The sequence below is a fragment of the Talpa occidentalis genome, unplaced genomic scaffold (genome assembly GCF_014898055.3).
Source record: "Talpa occidentalis isolate TD23 unplaced genomic scaffold, MPIMG_talOcc4v2.1 talOcc4.2, whole genome shotgun sequence".
In the NCBI taxonomy this organism is placed as follows: domain Eukaryota; kingdom Metazoa; phylum Chordata; class Mammalia; order Eulipotyphla; family Talpidae; genus Talpa; species Talpa occidentalis.
In genome coordinates this window covers 86,920,624-86,937,160 of record NW_023602073.1, presented here as the reverse complement: position 1 = coordinate 86,937,160, position 16,537 = coordinate 86,920,624, and the positions used below count along the sequence as shown (strand labels likewise).

General features: G+C 37.3%; 1 protein-coding gene across 8 annotated transcripts in view; it reads right to left on the bottom strand.

Annotated features, from left to right (window-relative positions):
* Nucleotides 1–16,537, bottom strand: part of MYO6 (myosin VI) — a 140,196-nt gene that overhangs the window by 47,109 nt on the left and 76,550 nt on the right. For all 8 annotated transcript variants that reach the window (XM_054698961.1, XM_054698960.1, XM_054698963.1 and 5 more), the window contains 6 exons: nt 16,024–16,204; nt 13,783–13,927; nt 12,356–12,513; nt 4,576–4,667; nt 2,293–2,365; nt 931–1,058 (listed from right to left, as the gene is read on the bottom strand). In XM_054698961.1, coding sequence (XP_054554936.1) covers nt 931–1,058; nt 2,293–2,365; nt 4,576–4,667; nt 12,356–12,513; nt 13,783–13,927; nt 16,024–16,204 — 777 coding nt within the window. The remainder of the gene's footprint in view (nt 1–930; nt 1,059–2,292; nt 2,366–4,575; nt 4,668–12,355; nt 12,514–13,782; nt 13,928–16,023; nt 16,205–16,537) is intronic.

Below are 16,537 nucleotides of genomic sequence, written 5' to 3'. Positions count from 1 at the left end.
AAAAATCTCTTGGAATGAGCACCAAAATGAAATGGCTCATCACTATCTAGTATGGATTGCATCCACCAGTCAGACTAAGTTATAACTTTGATTGCTGGTCTCAAATGTGCCAGTGACTCTGGGTGCTAACCTCTGAACATGATCATGATCCCATGACACAAAATAAAGCAACTGATGAAGGGCACTTTGCTCGGAAGGAAGGACATTATAACAGCAGATAAATATTTCTTTTTTTAATGTATCAAACAATATGCTAAGTATTTTTTTATTTTATTGATTTTTTTTACATCATTGCTCATTTTTATACAGTATTTGATTTCTCCTCTCATAGCTCCACCATGATCCATCACCATAGTCAACTTGTGTTCTTCCCTTCCCTTTTTTGAACCCATACCCTTCCCTACCCCTGCTAACTGCAAATAAATCTTTCCAAACATTTTAGACTAGGGAAATGTACTTTAGATCCAGCTACATATATTAGGTTGTTGAAAAGTCATGACTCATTTTTTTCTTGAAAAACATAGAAAAATACATCATGACTTCTCCGTCAACCAACAGATGTTTGGTTGTCCCAATAGATGTTTCTGTGTGTGTGTGTGTACACATATACATATATATATATATATATATATATATGCTTATAAATTAAATGTCCATCTATAAAAGATATGTGCTGAGCTGGAAAACTGTGGTTGTTCCAAGTCGTCCATAGTTTCCAATTATTGAATCATCTATTTACTACCTAGTGTATATTTTTTAATTAGTTATTTTTTACATCATTGTTCATTTTTAAACAATATTTGCCTCCCCCCACCCCAGGTGTAATCCCCACAGAATTTCCTTCACCAATGCATTCATGCACCATCACCACAGTCCCCTGTGAAGATTTCTTTTTCTACCACTCAGTCTGTTTTAGAATGGCAAACTCACAGTCAGTCGGAAATGGTCCTTGTGCTTCTGATGAACTACAGATGTAAAATGCTGATCACTTGGTTGGGGAAGGCGATTTTCTTCATCCAGAATATCTAGAATTCCCACTAATTTTGCTTCAATTAAGTCTATTTCAAAAAAGACAAAATATGGTAAATTGTGTTTACACCATTTTAAAGATACATGAACAATTTTTATGATGACAAATTTTAAGGATTGGTCAGAAACAATATAACCTATTCTATAAGTAGTCTCTGAAAAGCTGACAGCAGATGGATTTTATTTCAAATCTAGCAATTTATTAGAAAGTAAGATCAACTATTTAGCACAAGCTTCAGAAAAACAACTCCATAAAGAAAGTGACTAATGTAGTAACCATCCCATTTGTAAGCTAGGATGAGAGGTAAAGAAACTAAAAATCCCTACTCTTCCAGATTTATATCTAAATTAAAAATGAATTATGGGTGGTGAAATGAGGCATGGTGAACTGAGCTATAAATAAAAGTATTCTGATAACTGTAGAAGGACATGAAACAGGACTGAAAGATAAATGGAAGGAGAAGAGTTTGATCCAAAATATCAAGCCACACAAAAACACTGAGGAGGCCAGAAAGGAGGGGTGCGAAAGGAATGTTGAATGGGCCAGGAGGGGTATGAAAGTGCTTTGAAAAGTTACACTAATGTAAAGTAATATCATTATTGTAATACTATCTTTTCCAGTTCTAACATGAATTACTAACTCAATGGCTAATCCAAGGTAAGACTTGCCCAATAGATTTTAGAGGTGGGATGGGAGAAAAAAAGAAACACTGACTGCTAGCTGGGTAGAGAAAAAGACAGGTGTCTTTCTTATAAAAGTGGACAAGAAAAACAGAGATCCTGTTCTCCCAGTGCAATATATTGTTTGGATGTAGCATATGGAACTTCTGAAGCCATCTTGCATCCAGCAAGAAGGTGCTGCCAATGCACAGAGAACAGACCAGAAGAACTACAGAACAGCAGTGCCAAAGCCTAAAGAACCTCACTTGGAACCTAGCGAAAGTATGAACTTTCTCATAGGAGATAATAATGACAGCCAGGGAGCTTACTGCTTAAACAATTGCTTGCCTTCTTTATTCACATTTGCTGGTTAAGTAAGAAAATACAAATCACAATAAAAAGAAAAAATTTTAGGAAATTTTTTTGAATAACTGAATTTGATGTCTTCGTAGAATATAACTTCCTACCAGTACTACAAAAATATAATCTTTCTTAAATACCACAGATTCTAGTCCCACATCAATCACAGCACTGAAAAATTACTAATAAAAGCATTTATATATTTTCTCATATTTCCCAAAAGTTGAGTAAAAAAATACATACCTATACAGTCCTGATTGTCCACATAATGCACTTCATTAACACCTAAACCTTCTTTTTGATAGAGTTCTTGTTCCTAAAATTAAATAATTAGAATTAGAATCATAGAAACATTGTGTGGTGTGAAACAGATTCACTGTTTTGTGCCATTTCTGATCATAACATTTACTGATTAGTCAGAATATAATGTTCATACCAACTTGTTTGGGGGCCGAGGAGTCTCACAAATAATTAGGGGCTAGAAAATTCTGTGCCATAAAGCAAGGTGAAATAAAAAATTAAAAATCCAACATATGACTTACATATGTGGAAATGTTCCCTACTGCACATCAGCACACTTTTCTTGAAATATGAAGAGAAAATAAATATAATTTGGAAGAACAATTTATAAATCAAGGTTCAGTCTCTAGATATATAAGCCTGGAATCTCCTTAAAATTTTTTAATGGCTTTTATCACAATATAAAATCTTTTATCACAGATAAGTGAGCTATGCAATGAACTTAAATTACTGTATATTTTAACGTTTTTTCCTGAATATTTAAATATTTCTTCCCAAGAGATACACTAGAAGTTTTCTTTCTTTCTAGAAGGTACTGTCCAATTGAATCTAATCTTAATTTGAAATTACAAATTTATTTTAAAGAACTGTTACAAAAATTAACATAAACTATGACACTATCTTCTTTTCATGAAGTTTCTAGTTAGCTGTGTTGGCATGAAGGGAAGAATTAGAGTATGTTAAGTGAGATTCAAACACATAATACTTCATGAAGTAATGGAAGAATATGGGTGGGTAAAACCTCTAGAGAGCAACTATCTCAACTGATAGTTACTTCTTTTACCTGTTTATTCCAGAATTGGTTTAAATGTAGTATATATTAAAAATATACAAAATCTGGAATGTGCTGGGAAACCCATAAAGATGAAAGCAGAATAAAATATAGAAAGAAGATGAATGGGATAGATACAGAAGATAAAATCTTTCACATTTCAAGTCTATTCAATGAGAGCAAGAACTTATAGAACAGCTGTGCTAAAACTAAGAGAATACAGTGTTGTGGTCCAGCAGCCAGAAAGGTAGGTTCAGATCTACAGAAGTCACTGAACTATTCTGGAAATCAGTTCCTTCATTTGTAAAATAAAGGGCTGCACTAGATTATTTCTTTTTCTTTTTTTTTTTTAAAGGAAACTTTTTTTTTTTAAAGATTTATTTATATAAGCAATAGGTACAGTCAGAAGTCGGGAGGGAGAGAGAATTCACCAGAGCCAGAGCAGAGAGCAGAACAGGCAGACAGGTGAAGTACACTGCTGAGGGGAGCAGCGGGCGGCAGGAGAGGTCTGCGCGCCATGTGAGACCCTCGCCGGCAGCCGGGGATCGAACCGGCGCTGCAGAAGCTGCGGGCAGCTTTGCAACCCAGCTCTCAACCACTGCGCCACCGGGGAGGCCCTGCACTAGATTATTTCTTAGTTTCCATTAACATTACTATCTTCATTCAGTAAAATTTATGTCAGAAAACTCAAAGGATGGAAGTTAAGGTTTTGGTAGGAAAACACTGAATAACTTGAACAAAAGGGAGGAAATGGTAAATCTAATCACAAATGAACTGATCCAAAACCCCCTTTACTTACTCTGCAGGCTAAAGAACTATAAAGTAACTTTCCTAGACTTGCGGTCAGCCACATTCACAGTTATTCACTATCAGCAGTGGCAGGAAGTTCTTTACTGGACCAGAGATTTGTATCTGGCCAAAGGTATATCATTCATAGGCACACATGAGTATAGCAGGGAAAACTCTGCCCAGAGGCATTTCAGGTCAATGGGCCCATCAAATCTCTTGACTTTGTAGGATTCCTGCCACACACAGAGAGGGCAAGCAGGTAGCAAGAAGAGTGGGTAGGAACAGATACAGAAGAAGGGTGGTAGATGCCAAGGTCAGTGATGAAAGTAAAAAGACATGCAGCAGTAGCAGGAATAGAAATAATAGAACCAGAAAAAGAAGCAGAAGTTTAAGTCTAGTAAAAGCCACTAGTAAGAGGTAATAGATCTTCATTCCTGAGGTACCTACTAGAGTTTTTATTGGATCCCTAAGCTCCAACTGTACCATTAACACTTCTGCTGTGTTTGAACAACAGTTAAGCCAGAGGGGCCTATGCTGGGCATCTATGATCCCCTGGGGTATCTTACATTTTACCCAATCAATCGGGGTAACTGTCACACATTTCTGTTCCTTCAAATCTAAACAGTTTATTGCAGTTCTTAAATCTAAATTGCAAAGGCAATTACCTCCTTCAGGATCCTTTCATTAAAAAATTGCTGAAGTTTTTCATTGCAATAGTTGATGCAAAATTGTTCAAAGCTGTTATGTTCAAAGTACTCTGAAAATATAAAACCAGAATTAAGAGTCACCATGAGATTAACTTTATGTTATAAATTTATCTTAGAACAAAATTTTATTATGCCAATGACTAATTTAAGACTCAGTAAAAATACATATAATTGCTCTAAACTCCCCATATGCTCTTATTCTAAGACTTAAATTTTGTTAGGCATTAAAATAAAGTATTAAAAATACCTTGCTCTGTTCTACAAAAAAAGGTTAGTTGTCACATGAGATAAATGTCAAATAATAAAAGATATAAAATGTAAGCCCACCATCACAAATTTTTAATGCACAGGTGTCAAAGCAATCTAAATTAATTAAAGAGCAAAAATGGCTTAAATACACATGCTCTAGCAGATTTTCTGTGATTTGTAAACAGTCATAAAAAAATGTTATGGACAAGGGGCGGAGCAACATGGCGGGCGAGGAGACGCTGCGAGTAAGATCTCCCATTAAAAAAAGTGAATAGGGAGGAAAAGCGGCAGGTCCCAGTGAGAACTGGGACACGGAAGATAAACGGGTGACGCCAGCGAACTGCCCGAAGAAGAAAGTGGCCATAAAAGAGGACGAGAAGGGAGGGAAGCGCAGAACCCTGCTCCCCTCCCCCGCCCACAGAGGCGGCACTCTCCGACCCACAGAGAGGAGGAAACAACAAACCAAAACGGCCCACAAGAACAAACGAGGCAGCAAGCGGGACTGTGAGCGGAAAGGAACTATTGCAGCCACCACACCCCATGAACGGGAGCTGAGGCGAACCCTGCAGGATCCCCGGCGGTGAGCGAACGGCTCCGGACGCCATTAGAGAAGAACAAAGACCCCGGGAGACGCGCACACAGCCCGGGCTGCCGGTAAGCTGGCGCGGAAACGCGGAGTGCTCGGCACGCTTGAAAAGCAAGTGCAGACCTGGATCGCGGCTGCCCAGGTCCCCGCGCCTGCGACCTAGGCTTGCGGGGAGACGACCTAGGCTTGCGGGGAGACGACCTAGGCTTGCGGGGAGACGCTTGGAGGTCCTCACTGAGGTGAAGGTCCCTCCCTGAGTAAGCAGGATCCAGGCGCCCAGGCACGGGAGCGGTGCAAAAGGAGCCATTCCCACGCCACTGAACTGGGCTACAGCCCGCGTCCTGGACCTGAGGGCTTTGAACTGAGACCCGGGGCACGAAAATTCGGGGCGTGGTTTCTCCACGACGGTGGGGCACAAGGCAGACACAGCACCCCAAAGCTGTTGAGGTGTACCCTACCATTCCCGCTCTGTTCTCTGTCCCACGGGGTGGGGGGAGGCGAAAAACAGCCCCCCAAGGACAATAGGAGAGATCTCTGGCGCCACCTAGCGACCAGGAAAAAAAAAAAGTCACTAACACCCTATAAAACAGGACATTTCTTAAGACTGCTTGAAAAGGGCAGAAGGTTTCTGGAGGACCCAGTGGCCAGCCGGGAAGTTATTCCACGCCAGGCCCCTTCCGACCAGCAGTCTGAGCCCACAGAGGGAGCAGGCACCCACGTCCGGGGCAGACCGGGTGCGCAGAAGAGTGTGCCTGAAACCGGAGGCGCAGGGACTGCATCCCACTTCGCCATTTGAGAACAGGGACATTTCTTCAGTAAAAACTGCCTAAAACCAGCAGAAAGCTCCCCCAGAAGACAGAGATGGCTCCTGGAAGAGACAGAGGGGAGCGGAGAAGTTCACCCAAGATGTCAGTCAGTCCGAGCAACACAGTGTCCCAACGCATACGACAAATTAGAAAACAGACAGTAGGGAGTAGAAGAACCACACGCAACCTAAAAACTCCTCAGGAAAGAAGCACACCACAAAAAGAAAACCACTCCCCAGATTGCAACGACAGCAACTTGGAAGAACTTCTGAGCCTTCCAGAAAGCGAATTTAAAATTGCCATGATTAAAAAAGTGATAGATCAGAAGAAGGAAATTGAGTCCCTAAAGAGGGAAGTAAGAGAAATGCAGGAGATCAAAGAATTAATGGAGGAACTAAAGAACTCTGGGAAAAGCAATGAAAGCAGAATAGATGAAATGGAAGAACGAATAAGTAATCTTGAAGACACAGAAATAAAAAGAACCAAAACAGAAAAGGAAAGAGAAGTACGAAGGAAAAAGAATGAAGAAAGACTTCGGGAACTATCTGACTCCATGAGGAAAGGAAATATAAGAGTTATAGGAATTCCAGAAGGAGAGGAGAGAGATGTAGGAACAGAGAAAATATTCATGGATATAATTGAAGAGAACTTCCCAAATGAGAAGAAGGAGCTGAAAATTGATATACAAGAAGCAAGAAGAACACCAAACTTCCACGACGAAAGGAAAAACACAGCAAGACACATAATAGTAAAGCTCCCAAGAATCCAGGACAAGGAAAAAATAATGAAGCTGACAAGAGGGAAGAAACAGATAACATTCAAAGGAAAACCAATCAGGCTGACATCAGACTTCTCTGAAGAAACACTACGGGCAAGGAGAGAGTGGAGGGACATAGTCAACAGACTCCAAGAAAACAGATGCCAACCAAGAATACTCTATCCCGCAAAGCTCTCTTTCCTCCATGAAGAAAGAATATGGACCTTCCCAGACAAAGAGAAACTCCGGAATTTCATTGCGACTAAACCCCCACTCCAAAAAATACTACAAGGAATCCTAAAACCAGAACCTCAGAGGGACGAATAACAACGAAAGAAGACCAAAAAAAAAAAAAAAAGTTATTAAAAGAATAAATAAATAAAATCAAAGGAAAGACAAACATAATGGCAAATACAGATGCTAACATATCAATATTAACTCTAAATGTAAATGGACTAAACTCTTCAATAAAAAGACACAGAGTTGCAGCCTGGATTAAGAAACAAAACCCAACCTTTTGCTGTCTCCAGGAAACACATTTAGCTACAAAAGATAAAAATAGGCTCAAAGTCAAAGGATGGAAAACAATCCTACAAGCAAATGGGCCAAAAAAGAAAGCAGGAACAGCTATACTTATATCAGATAAAACAGACTTCAAACTCAAAAAAATAAAAAGAGACCCCAATGGTCACTACATTATGATTAAGGGGACAATACTTCAAGAAGAAATAACACTCATTAACATATACTCACCAAACGAAAGAGCACCAAAATATATCAGACAACTGTTGTCCTCTCTGAAAACAGACATCAGAGAAAACACATATGTAGTGGGAGACTTCAACACACCACTATCAACAATGGATAGATCAACAAGACAAAAAATAAGTAAAGAAACTAAAGCTCTAAATAAGGACCTAGAGCATTTGGGCTTAACAGACATCTATAGAACACTAAACCCAAAAAAAACGGAGTACACATTTTTCTCAAGCGCACACGGATCATTCTCCAGGATCGATCACATACTGGGGCACAAGACAAACATCAACAGATACACCAAGATTGAAATCATACCAACCATCTTTTCTGACCACGAAGGCATCAAACTAGAAATAAATCATAAAAAGAAGGCAAGGAACTATCCTACCTCATGGAGATTAAAAGCCACACTACTGGAAGACCACTGGACTAACGAGGAGATCAAAGAAGAAATTAAAAAATTCTTTGAATTGAATGACAAGGAGGACACCAATATCCTAAATGTATGGGATGCAGCAAAAGCAGTAATAAGAGGAAAATATATAGCAATAGAAGCTCACATCAAAAAACAAGAAAGAACTCAAAGAAACAACCTAATCTCGAAGCTCAAAGATCTAGAAAAAGAACAACAAAAAAACCCCAGAACCAGTAGAAGAAAAGAAATAATAAAAACCAAAGCAGAAATAAATGAAATTGAAACTAAAAAAAACAATCCAAAAGATCAATGAAACCAAGAGCTGGTTCTTTGAAAAAATAAATAAAATAGACAAACCCCTAGCCAGGCTCACAAAGGAAAAAAGGGAGAAAGCACAAATACACAGAATCATAAATGAAAGAGGAGAAATCACAACGGACACAGCAGAAATCAAAAGAATAATCAGTAACTACTATGAACAGTTATATGGAAACAAGTTCAACAATCTAGAGGAGATGGACAAATTCCTACAACTCTACAATCACCCAAAGCTAGATAAAGAAGAAATAGAACACCTAAACAGACCAATTACAAGCAGCGAAATTGAAATGGTAATTAAAAACCTCCCCAAAAACAAAAGCCCAGGACCTGATGGATTTACAAATGAATTCTACCAAACATTCAGAGACGAATTAGTGCCTATCCTTCACAAACTCTTCCAAAAAATTGAGAAGGAAGGGACAATACCAAACACGTTCTATGAAGCCAATATTACACTAATACCAAAACCGAATAAGGACAACACAAAAAAGGAAAACTATAGGCCAATCTCCCTAATGAACACTGATGCAAAAATCCTCAATAAAATTTTAGCTATCAGAATCCAACAATGTATCCATAAGATAATTCACCACGACCAAGTTGGATTCATTCCAGGGGCACAAGGATGGTTTAACATCCGAAAATCAATCAACGTTATCCAACACATCAACAAAAAGAAATATAAAAACCATATGATAATATCAATAGATGCTGAGAAAGCTTTCGACAAAGTGCAACACCCATTCATGATAAAAGCCCTTGAAATTCTTGGGATACAAGGAACATACCTCAACATCATAAAGGCCATCTATGACAAGCCAACAGCCAGTATCATTCTCAATGGTGAAAAGCTGAAAGCAATTCCATTAAGATCTGGAACAAGACAAGGATGTCCACTCTCACCACTGCTTTTCAATATAATACTGGAAGTCCTAGCCAGAGCAATAAGACAAGAGAAAGACATCCAAGGAATCCAAATAGGAAAAGAAGAAGTCAAACTATCACTATTTGCAGATGATATGATAATATACATAGAGAACCCCAAAATCTCCACAGAAAAACTAATTCAACTCATCAATCAATTCAGTAAAGTGGCAGGATACAAAATCAACATGCAAAAGTCAGTGGCCTTCCTATACACAAACAATAAATCTGAAGAAGAAGAAATCAAAAAAACCACCCCTTTTATTATCGAAACAAAAAAAATCAAATATTTGGGAATAAATCTAACAAAAGAGGTAAAGGACCTATACAAAGAAAACTATAAAACACTGTTAAAAGAAATAGAAGAAGACACAAAGAAATGGAAAGACATCCCCTGCTCATGGATTGGAAGAATAAACATTATTAAAATGGCCATCCTACCAAAAGCAATATACAGATTCAATGCTATTCCAATCAAAATCTCAATGGCATTCTTCAAAGAAATAGAACAATTATTGATGAAATTCATATGGAATCACCAAAAACCCCGAATAGCCAAAGCTCTACTGAAAAAAAAAGAAGGAAATGGAGGCATCACACTCCCAGACTTCAAACTATACTACAAAGCCATAATCATCAAAACTGCATGGTATTGGAACAAGAACAGACATACAGACCAATGGAATCGAATAGAAAATCCAGAAATAAACCCACAGATTTATGGTCAACTAATCTTTGACAAAGGAGCAAAGACTATGCATTGGAGCAAAGAAAGTTTGTTCAATAAATGGTGCTGGGAAAACTGGGTCGCTACATGCAAAAGAATGAAGCTTGACCACTACCTCACACCATACACAAAAATCAACTCAAAATGGATTAAAGAACTAGACATAAGACCTGAAACCATAAAATACATAGAAGGAAATATAGGCGAAACACTACGTGATTTGCACATCAAAGACATCTTTACAGACACATCACCCAAAGCAGTGATAGTGAAGAGAAAGATAAACAGCTGGGACTACATCAAATTAAAGAGCTTCTGCACAGCAAAAGAGACAATAACAAAAACAAAGAGAAACCCCACCAACTGGGAGAACATTTTTGCACCCAACACTAATGATAAAGGACTGGTCACAAAAATCTGCAAAGAGCTGATGAGACTCAGCAACAACAAAGAAAATAATCCAGTCAAAAAATGGGCAGAAGAGCTAAAAAGAAACTTCTCTGAAGAGGAAATGCAAATGGCCAACAGGCATATGAAAAAATGTTCAACATCACTTGTAATCAGGGAAATGCAAATCAAAACTACCATGAGATACCATCTCACACCAGTGAGAATGGCACATATTAAAAAAACTAGCAACAACAAATGTTGGCGAGGATGTGGAGAAAAAGGAACTCTTGTGCACTGTTGGTGGGAGTGCAAACTGGTCCAACCACTATGGAGAGCTGTGTGGAGATTTCTGGACCTACTAAACATAGAGCTTCCATATGATCCAGCAATTCCACTCCTAGGTATTTACCCAAAGGACACAGAAACATCAATTCCAAAGAGCACCTGCACTCCTATGTTTATAGCAGCACTGTTTACAATAGCTAAGCTTTGGAAACAACCCAAATGCCCAAAAATAGATGACTGGATCAAGAAGATGTGGTACATATATACCATGGAATATTACTCAGCATTCAAAAAAGATAAACACATGCAATTTGCAGCAACATGGATGGCACTGGAAGGGATCATGCTCAGCGAAATAAGCCAAAAAGAAAAAGAAAAATACCGGATGGTCTCACTCATAGCAGGAATCTAGAAAACTTAAATAAGGGACCAGGAAAATGAATATAAGAAAGTGAAAATCAAAATCAACAAAAAAACTATGAACCAGAGACACTTTTTGGGGGTGGGGGGCGGGAGGGGAAGGATTGGGGTCAGAATGGGGCGTTTGCAATTGTATGGGGGAATATAAAAATAAAATTTAATATTTTAAAAAAAAAAAAAAAATGTTATGGACACTAACACATTTTTACAATTAATGGAATATATTACCTTATCTCTAAGTTCCCAAAAGTACTAAAATGTTATGATTGCGTGTAGGTGGGTGTCATGCCAAAACTGGTGCAGACCAGGAAGCAAGTGTTCAGTCAGTGATAAATGTTTCCCTATCCTTGATAAAAGGTTATGTGATATATCACATAAAAAACAAAACTCTGCCCCTTCCCAAAATGTAAACACTCCTATCTTTCCTTGGCAAAGGTCAACAAACTATAAAGGAGGAAAGCACCACTCCCATGGAGTCAGAACACCACCAACTTCACACTGATAAAGTCCAGTAAAAAAAAAAATCCTATTTACTCTGAGATATTTAGAGCAGAGTCATTCAAAACAAAGAAGCATTCAGATTTTGGTGATGTATTTCATTCCTGGTTGCACAGTTCTGCAACTATTCTCAAATATTTATCCTGAAGTCTTAACTGGATGGGTGATTAAATGGGAATAGCTATCAGCTGATAATTATGATGGAGTTTTACATGTAGTAATGAAGTCAGCCTATCTGCTAGGTCAACCTGTACTCAGTTCTACACTGTTGCCAGAAATTGTATGGACCTTATCCTCCTTATTAGTAGCCCAAAATTTTATCCTTACTCACTTATATTCATTTGAGAGTACAGAGACATCCCCTAAGTATAGTGATTTTAATCAATGTTTCTTTTTTTTAGCATTAGTGTGACCAAAACCCGTAAGACTTCCCTTTTTGTTTTCTTTTTTAGCATTCACTATAAAATCACATTATGAAATTAAATGTAGGTTTGGAGATATACCAGAAAACATATCAAGTGAAAGGTATTATGGGAGAAAAAAGTTTAGAAAAACTGAGTGGAATGAGATCAAACAAGTTCACAAATGAAACTATATTTACCAAAACCAGCAATGTCTAGGACACCAATAAAATAGGATGATGCTTCAAATGGAAAACATTGATTTACTCTGTTCACCACATGATCAAAAAGATGGCTATAGACAGTCTTTGCCAAGGCATCACGAGCATTGTTAGCTTGCTCCACTTTCAGGGGTACCCTACAAAAGAAGAGTATACCAATGAAAATTCTTTTTTTTTTTTTTAAGGACTTTTTTTTTTAAGATTTTATTTATTTATTTATACAAGCACTGGGTACAGTCAGACACGTGGGAGGGTGAGAGAATTCACCAGAGCCAGAGCGGGGAACAGAACAGGCAGGCTGACGAAATACACTGCTGAGGGGAGCAGCGGGCAGCAGGAGAGGTCTGCGTGCCATGTGGGATCCTCACCCAGTGGCCAGGGATCGAATCGGTGCTGCAGAGGCTGCGGGCAGCTTCACAGCCCAGCGCTCAACCACTGCACCACGGGGGAGGCTCTACCAATGAAAATTCTTAAAGTAATATATTGTGAGTGTTGGCCAGACCCAAGAGCAAAGTATACATAAATGTATTCACTATGAAGAAAAAAATAAATAATTCCAAAAGGTCATTTGTGAACAGACACATATAGGGCTAAGTAGAATACTGTAAGAGAACTAAAGGCAGTATATCTACAATTAGAAACAAAAACTATTATCGAGTAAATTATTTAGCTCAAAAAAATGTACTGTCTACTCAAAAATAGAGTGACTCTCATGTGAATTATATCTCATTATTAAAATTATTCTCAAAACAGTACAATTCTGAAACACTGAAAAAAACTTAATTATTGCCTAGAACAAATACTGATTAACATAATCTACTCATTTTCGTAGTTGTATAAAAGCAAGCATCTCTAACTTACAAATTTCAAATTTGTAATATGTAATATGTCTGAAAGGAACAATTCTGAGAGCTATAGAAGTAGGGGTTTAATTATATGGTAGATAACAAGGGTGAGAGACACAGAACTTTGATCTCTCAAGTATATGTTTCAGAACATTAAAATGAAAAGAAAGAATCATGAAGTAAATCATGCCTTTAAATCTTAGTATTGGGCCTTTCTGGTGGCACAAGAGGTTAAACACAGCACTGTGAAGCTAACCGCAGCCTCTGCAGCAGGCGTTCCATCCCTGGCCGTCCATGGAGCTACCCACATGGCACAGCAGACCTCTCCTGTCTCGCCCACTACTCCCCTCAGCAGTGTATTTCAGTCAGTCTGCCCATTCTATTCCCCACTCTGTCTCTGGTGAATCCTCTCACCCCCCGCCTCTCTGGCCTGTACCCCATTTCTTATATGCATAAATAAATATATCTTTAAAAATAAATAAATCTATCTTAGTATTCTCAAAACATATCCTGACAAACTAGAGACAGGATTTTTACAAAGCAATGAGTTAAGGAACTTACTTTATAACTGTTCCTTTGGTGCCCCCTGCTGTTGTTAGCATGACTCTTGTAGTTAAACTTACACGAAGATCATCTTGATCCAAACCTAATAATTCAGCACAATATTCCAATGACTGAGCAGATTTATTCTTCAGATTACAGCCACCTAATGAAAATATATTTTAATTTGAGATTAATAAACATTATTTAAGCCAGATTTTCAAGCCTCAGTTCTTAGAAGTACACGTCACTTAAATAAAAGCATGGAATAGATAAGGCTTATTTTTAACTTTAGATTTTACCATCCTTGTTAGACACTCACACTGCCAAGATGAAAGGCAGATCCTTACTCAACGCAGTCCATGGTATAATCTTTTCAGCCTATCAATATTAATCTGTCACTGTTTCACTTTTTTATGACCTTGGAAGCAAAATATACTGATACTGAATTATAACCCTTGTTAATACTCTAAATCTTTGGAGAAATATAGCGCTGCATTAAAATTCAAGACTCCAGTAGTAATTTTAGTGGAAAAAGCTGTAACACAGTTTTATAGATCAATATGGCTATTTCTCCCTATTTTGCTCTTGCTCTCGATGTGTGTGTGTGTGTATTCACACGCCACTTCCACAAAGTAAGGACTGTTACAGAAACTCTGACATGGAAAGATTAAGTTCCCAGTCCAAGGTCATATAGGCAGTACATGGTACATGGTCAAGCAGTTTGGCTCAAAAGCATATCCCCTTAAACACTACGGTGCATCTGCTGTTACTGAATCATCAGCATCACAGGACACTGAATGTGAAAGTCATTAGGACTATCTATTTCAATCTGCTCGTTCACAGATAGGATTCCTTCTAAAGTTCAGCTACTGGAGGCAAAGAGGAATGATTATGACAAGTACTTGAGTTAGTCAGAGATGGGTATAACCCAGCTCTTACATCTACAGTCTCTTTATAACCATATTATTTACCTTCTACATAGGCTACACTTCTGTAAAATTGAAATAATATCCTCTACCTCATTATCTTTATGAAGTTTAAACTATGATTATGTTTATGATGAAATACAGTATATGAAGGGTCATGCACATGTAGATACATATTTTTAAATGTTATTTTTCCTTCCTCTATGCCCTTTTTTTATATGCATACTATTGCTAGTGATTATACTTCTCATGGAATATTTCCTCATTATTTTATGAATGAAAAGAACAAAGCTCAGAGCTTTTAATACCTAAAGTCCAAATTATTGACTATTACATTAAAGGTGCTTTTTGATATTCTTAATTGTATTATTTTATATTGAAGTAGTCTGAGTACACAAGACCAAATATGATTCAGAGGTATGTGTTCACACCTTCTCAGATGTATGTTACCACACCACATCTACCACTAAGATACGCATAGTCCTCACAATAATTCTTTTGATTTTTTTCGACTCATTTCTGGATACAAAATTTTAAAATAATATATTAATGCTACTATCTTTTTCTCTGAAAAATCAGATTTTAGGCTTTGCTGGCTATATAGTTTCTATTACCACCTCTCAACTCTACCACTGTAGCATGAAAGCCAGAATACACAAACATAAATGAATGGGTGTGAATATGTTCCAAAACATTTTAGTTACAAAAACAGGCAGTTGTTCAGATTTGACCATAGACCACAGTTTGCCAACCCATGTATTCATGTATCAAATTTAAGATTATACAAAAAAGTTTTACATAGAGACACCTGAAGTTGCAGAGAGAACTTAACAAACTAAAACATTTGAAACTTGAAACTATCATTCAGATATTTAAATGCTCTTCAATTTGCATAAAGTCGAACTTAGTTTCATTTCCCATTAATAAAGTATATGGACTTTTTTGTATGCAATTGCCCTACTTAACAATCCAAGTTTAGTCAATGAGTCAGAAGAAAATGTCAAAAATGCCTTAATAGATGGCGGGCAATTATTCTGCTCACTTACTGGTAAAGTGTAGTATTAGTTGAAAATTTTAACTAAATATGATGCTGGTGGTTACAGTTATGTATCTATCATAAGATACTTCAAGTTTACTTCTTACCAGTATCATATGTTCAAAACAAAGCTCGTGGTGATTAATGGCACAGCAAGATTCACCATGTAACACAAGATATTCTAGAAACTTCAGGGTATTGACTAACACATAAACAGATTCATTTTACATATAACAAGGAAATGAAATAATTTCCAATTTTACTCCTCTTTAAAGCAAAACAAAAACACGAAGAAACCTGAAGTGTTGCCAGCTTCCTCAAAATCAATATTTCCAAGGTGCAGGACACCAGCTACTACTCGAAACAGATCAAGCTTTTCCTCATCATCCAAACCAATCTTTTTCATGGCTGTGCACATTCTAATGAAATCTCCATGGTCATCTAACAGTGGATCTTTCAAAGAGCCTGCCTTAAGATACTATAAAATAAAAACAAGTCAGTTAAATGACCTTTACATTGAGTATATTAAAACAGCCAGACAAGGTCTATTAATGCACTATATAACATGCAAAAATAAAATGCATCAATGGAAAAATCTTAATATTCTCACACATTTAAAAACTGAATATATGGACAAAAATGTACACTGGATCTCTCTACATTATTCTTTCATGTAAATATTAATCTATAATAAAAATTTTCAAGTGATGATTGACCATTATTCTTTAGGTATAATGTACCTCTCAAGTGCACCAATATTCAACAGTAGTAAATATTGGAAAGGGTAATAAATTTTTTTTGTCTGAGAATT